This window comes from Danio aesculapii, chromosome 15 (genome assembly GCF_903798145.1).
Source record: "Danio aesculapii chromosome 15, fDanAes4.1, whole genome shotgun sequence".
NCBI classification, from domain to species: Eukaryota; Metazoa; Chordata; class Actinopteri; order Cypriniformes; family Danionidae; genus Danio; species Danio aesculapii.
This window is the reverse complement of record NC_079449.1, coordinates 42,356,376-42,362,489: the sequence shown is the minus strand read 5'-3', so window position 1 is coordinate 42,362,489 and position 6,114 is coordinate 42,356,376. Positions and strand designations below refer to the sequence as shown.

Here is a 6,114-nt window from a genome sequence, read left to right as displayed (position 1 = left end):
ACACAGCGTCCATTTCTCCAAAAAATACCTAAAATGCTGCTTCACCTGAGCACAGTAGACACTTCCACTGCAAGATGATCGATCCCAGAAGCCTCTGAGCCCAGAGAAGTTGATGGTGCTCCTGGACACTGTTAACATAGGGCTTCCTTTTGACTCAGTACAGGTTTGACTGGCATTTGTGGATGTAACTCTGTATTGTGGTACTTGACAAAGGTTTGCTGCAGTAGTCCTGAGCCCATGTGGTGATAAGGCTTACAGATGAATGAGGATTCTTGATGCAGCACCCCCTGAGGGATTGGAGATCACGGTTGTTCAGCTTAGGCTTGCGTTCCTATCCTTTACGCACTGAAACTCCTCCAGATTCCTTGAATCTTTTAATGATGTTCTGCACTGGTGAAGGTGAAATATCCACATGTCTTCCTCTCTCTGAGGAACATTGTTTTTAAACATTTCAATGACTTGACTGGCCAAACTGGCGATCATCGGCCCATCTCCTAAAGGATTAGACCAGGGATGGGCAAACTCGATCCAGGAGGGCCGGTGTCCCTGCATAGTTTTGCACCAACCCTTATCAAACATACCTGCTTGTAGCTTTCTAGTGATCTTGAAGACACTAATTTCAGGTGTGTTTGATTAGTGTTGGACCAAAACTCTGCAGGGACACCGGCCCTCGTGGATCGAGTTTGCCCATGCCCGGATTAGACCTTTCTTGGATGCTGCTTTTGTACCAAATCATAATTACCATCACCTGTTTCACATCACATCATTATTTAACCTGATTACTAGCCCTAAACTGCTCCAGTCACAACTGTTTCTGGAGGGTCGCAAGAACCAAAACTGGAATGTGTTAATTTTGAAAAAAAAATAAAATAAAAAAAATAAAAAATCCAGAGGAACACATTAAATAAAGTTTGTTATATTGTCTGCAATGAAATGCAAAGCAAATTTGGAAGTCACTTCTTTCTTTTTCTTATTTGCGTTTTCCAAACTGTCCCAACTGATTTGGGGTTCTACAATTTGAACAACGTATCAAGACTAAACAAACCAAAGCTTGACGCTTGATTTTTTCAGAAGGGGCACAGGTTTAAAAAGTCGACATTTATAATGCCTCTTAGTCACTAACATTATCCTACACTTCTCAATCAGGGCTATTTAGGCTAATGAAGGAGAGATGGTCATTAGTGGGCGGGGCTTTCCCCCTTTGATGACACCTACAAAGGGAGAATGTCAAAGTGTTTCTGCTGACTGTTCTGATCAAGTCTGATGATAAACAATTAATACATTTTTATTAATGGAGGTGGGATATATTCACAAGTTGCATAACTGGTCCCATATAATTAAATACCACAAAAGACAACATAACATTTATTAACATTAGCTTCCCTTTTCCAGCACAGACAGACTACTAATATTCTGTGCAGACGTGGTAATTAGGTAATAATGGTCATTATCGCTGCTCTGTTTTGCCGTTACTCAAAATATAAAACAAATATGAAATGTGTTTCTGGAATATGTGTGTGTAGTGAGTCCGGGAGTGATGGCATTTATTAATGTGTACATGGAACTTCGCCTGTGTTACTGCACCTTGCTGCGATTTTAGTTTCCTTAAACGGGATAATAAAGTTGAGTCTGAGCAAAGTCAAAGGCAAAATGTGCAAATATCCGTGGGCTAGTGGGCATGTGCACCTGCTAGTCGAGGTAGCAGCATTGTTAAGGTATGTGTACGTATGCCAATACTGCCGTTCCCAGGGATGAAGGGATCATATCAGATGAGTTTTCTCTCTAGTGTGAATTTTCATGTGGAGATAATGGTTTCCACTATTAGTGAAACTCTTTCCACACTGATCACACGTGTACGGCTTCTCTCCGGTGTGTATTACCATGTGATCCTGAAGACAATGTTTCCGTGAAAAGCACTTCCCACACTCAATGCAGGTGAAAGGCTTTTCTCCAGTGTGGATCCTCATGTGAGTCTTGAGGTTTGCCTTGTTTGTGCAGCTCACTCCACACTGAAGGCATATAAAAGGCTTCTGTCCGATGTGAGTTGTTATGTGCCTCTTGAGGATGTTTATGTCTGAGAAACTCATTTCACACTGATGGCATTTAAAACTGTTCTCTCTAAAGTGCATCAGCACGTGTTCATCAAGCCGGCGCTTAGTTGAGAGACATTTTCCACACTGTTGGCATGTGTAAGGCTTCTCTCCAGTGTGAACCCTCATGTGCGTCGTAAGATTACATTTCTGTTGAAAACTCTTTCCACACTCTTGACATAAGTAAGGTTTCTCTCCAGTGTGAATGTTCATGTGGGTTTTTAAAGTGTCTATACGAGGGAATCTTTCTCCACACTCTTGGCAGATGTACGGCTTCTCTCCGGTGTGAAGTCTCATGTGGATTTTAAGAGTTCCTTTATTAACGAAACTCTTTCCACAAAGTTGGCAGAAAACATGACATGTAGTCTTCTGAGCACTTTTTGGGGAGTCAGAATGTCCAGAATTTTCTCCAGTTCTGCAATCGTGAGGACTCACCTCTTCCATTTCATTCAGATCTTCACTCTCCACTTTCACCACAATCAGGTCTGAGGCACAAATAAAAACTCACATTGTCATAAAGCAACAGACACAAAGTTAACACATTCAAAGCATCAAAACCATTAATTTCATTGTTCCGTTCAAGTTATTTATTAATTAAAACTATTATTATTAAGCAGCATTTCATCACAGCACTCTGAAACAATTTCGCCACTTCTCATATCTACAGACTATTTGTTTTTATCTAATTTAATATTTGGTAAAACTAGTCAAAAAAAAAAAGGTGTAGGATTTTTTACATGAGTGAAAGACTTCTTTATTTATCATTGATATATGCACTGTTAAATAATTGTGCATAATACATACATACATACATACATGTAAATGTGTAACTAAAAACATATACAGCTGATTTAATTGTAAATCACACAACTGTGGTATACAGGATTATTTTTAACACTGTAATTGTGACAAAATAGTGTGCATTTCATATTTACATTTATTGTTGTTCTTTTCTATCATACAATATTTTTTGTTGTGTTACTATATAAGTGTGTTCCTTTTTTCCTCTGATAATGTAGCTGTTTTTTCTATGGTTCTGTTTACTTTGTCATTTGCACAGCACAGTAGAGCTGTCTATAGTGTTAAGCAGGAAAAAACCCTGTACTGTATTTATTTAACAAAGATTTTGAGAAGCAGGGAGGGAAACCACTGTGTTTGAATTTTATTTTGCTCAAAAAATGTTTAATAATGGTTTAATAAAACGCTTCAACTTTGAAGTAACCATTTATGGAAAAATACCGAATTTATTTCGTATAATCATTCCTCCTAAAAATATTGGGATATAATATTTTGCCCATATCGCCCAGCCCTTTTAGACTTGTTGCTGGTAACAGTCTGGATGATTCTTCTTCTTTGGTCCCCGAGCACACAGTGTCTATTTCTCCCCAAAACACCTGAAATACTGAATCATCTGAGCACAGTAGACACTTCCACTGTGTGATGATCCTTACCGGATGCCTTCGAGCACAGAGAAGTCGACGCCGCTTCTGGACACTTACTATAGGGCTTCCTTCTGGCACAGTACAGTTTTCACTGGCATTTGTGCATGTAACTATGTATTGTGATACTCGACAAAGGTTTGCCGCAGTAGTCCTGAGCCCATGTGGTGATTTGGCTTACAAATGAATGAGGATTGTTGATGCAGCACCAACTTTTTTTTTTCAACGTGTCAAGAACCAAAATTGGAATACGTGTTTAATATTGCTGCAGTTTAGTTCAACTACAATAAATCAGAAAGCCCAAGTGAACATTTTATTCATGTTTTAATAACAGGGTTTTATTATTAAAACTTACTTAGAATTGATTAATTTATGGACTGTTTTCATTTTATTTTTGCTCATATAAAAAGTGATGTCAAACAAAAACCAACCTGTTTGCTCCACAGCATCTTCATGTTTGACTCTAAACGCTTCTTCAAAGTCTTCATGTTTGGCTGTGAATATTTCTTCAACAGTCACGTCTTCACTCTCCTCTTTAATAAACGCCATCTTTATAATAATCGGCTTTTCTGTGGGTTTGGACTCTGTGAAGATCAAGATGAAGCCCATCATTAAGACTGAGAAAAATAAATCAGATTTTTAGTTCATTAGTCAGCACACCAGTGAGAGAATCGGACGGAAAACATTTATTTTAATAAAAAATGTATTAAATGTTACACATATTTAGCATCGAATAAGTATGATATAACACACTCTGTATGTAATACACACATTAACAGTTGGTTTGGGAGATATTCATCACTCGTGATGGTTGTTCATGAACTGTTCGAACAGATTAAGTCGACACAATGACTCACTGAATCACCTTAGGAAAAGGTTTAAAAGCTCGTTTCACTGTTCATTATTTGTCAGTGACTGAGGTCGCGTCGCGGTGATAAAAACTGACCGATAGATAAACGCAGTGACAGCAGCTCTTCTGATATACTGTGTGGACGCATTTCAAAAATAAATCCAAGTATATCAACGCTTCTAGATTAAACAACATAGACATACATTCCGTAATCATTCATAGCGCTTTACATTTCCCATCTCACATTGATTGGCATTCTTAAAGTGTACAAACAAACCTTTGTTCAGCCAAACCCAGACGCAGTAGTGCTGTGGCGCACGCTTGTGACGTCACACCGGCAGGCCAAAATAAAAGTCTTGCTCACGCGATTCAAGATATAAATTATAGAAATACGCATTTATGAAAACATTAGTTTGATAATCAGTTAATTTGTGGATTAAAACAGAGAACCACAAAGCTGCAGACCCAAGTGAACTTTTTGAAAAAGCGTCTAATACTCAAATTGGAAAATAACTTTGTTATTATTTGACTTATGTCATTAAGATTTTGTACAATTATATCACTTATCTAATAATAATGTTATGATTGATATTAAGATTCTTTACTGGAAAAAAGGATTTACAAACATTTTACTCCATTATATTTCTGTGGAATCATATTCACAGACAGATAATAATAATAATTTCACATAGTCTGTCCTTGATCTTTGATATTGCTGATCTTTTTTTTTAATTTAAAAAAAATTTGCCACAAAATTCGCATTTACATATCTTTTATCAACACATACTTACGGATATTTAATATGTAAAATTCTGAATGAATTACGTGTTATATAGAATAAATCAGGCCTGTGGCCAGCACATTAAACTTTACTCAGAAGTCAAAGGAATTGTCTGTAGATTTAATATGTAAAATTCTGAATGAATTACGTGTTATATAGAATAAATCAGGCCTGTGGCCAGCACATTAAACTTTACTCAGAAGTCAAAGGAATTGTCTGTAGACCTCCGAGACAGGATTGTCTGGAGGCACAAGGCTGGGAAAGGTTACAGAAACATTTCTGCTGCTCTAAAAGTTCCAATGAGCACAGTGGCCTCCATCATCCGTAAGTGGAAGATGTCTGAACCACCAGGACTCTTCCTAGAGCTGTCCTAGAGCAATTTCAAACAAAACTGACGGACGTAATTAGTTTGATCAGGTGTGTATAATTAGGGATGGAACTAAACTGTGCAGAGCTGCGGCCCTCCAGGAACTGGATTTGACCCGTGTTGTAGGCTCTGTCGCATCCACCTTGGTGTTTTTTGGGAGGCATATTGAATCACTATACATTTTACATTCTTCCTTGACCCAATCTGTACCTGCTTTATGTATATATAGAAAGCTGATATGATATATGAAACACAATTGGTAGTTGGCAAATATATTGAGTGCATATATTTGTAAAGAGCGAGTGCCTCAGCCACAAACCTCACTACACGTGCTGATGTACAGGATTACACGTTTAGATGATGAATGTTTCAGGATAGATCAAGTGAAAGCAGTTAGCACATAAGATGACACCACCAGACTACATTATACAGATGTCATATTTCATTCTGTCCTTCAGATATGAGTTCCATGGTCGCATGTACCACTTCTACAGAAAATGACTGGTCCAAGATATCAGTAAAGAGACTGTGTCTATTATCCCTGGTTGTCAAAGGACACTGGATGCAATTATAATTTTATAGCAGCT

At 37.8% G+C, this 6,114-nt stretch overlaps 1 protein-coding gene across 2 annotated transcripts; it reads right to left on the bottom strand.

Moving 5' to 3' along the window:
- Nucleotides 1-870: 870 nt before the first annotated feature.
- LOC130241656 (gastrula zinc finger protein XlCGF8.2DB-like) lies at nt 871-4,715 on the bottom strand. Of its 2 annotated transcripts, none has more exons than XM_056473555.1 (3): nt 4,657-4,715; nt 3,961-4,113; nt 871-2,575 (listed from the first exon to the last, which is right to left on the bottom strand). In XM_056473555.1, exons 2-3 carry the CDS (start codon nt 4,076-4,078, stop codon nt 1,761-1,763), a joined length of 933 nt encoding a protein of 310 aa, XP_056329530.1. In that variant the 5' UTR covers nt 4,079-4,113; nt 4,657-4,715; the 3' UTR covers nt 871-1,760. The 2 variants fall into 2 exon arrangements, with proteins under 2 accessions (XP_056329530.1, XP_056329531.1); XM_056473556.1 differs by lacking the exon at nt 4,657-4,715 and adding an exon at nt 4,301-4,543.
- Nucleotides 4,716-6,114: the final 1,399 nt, after the last annotated feature.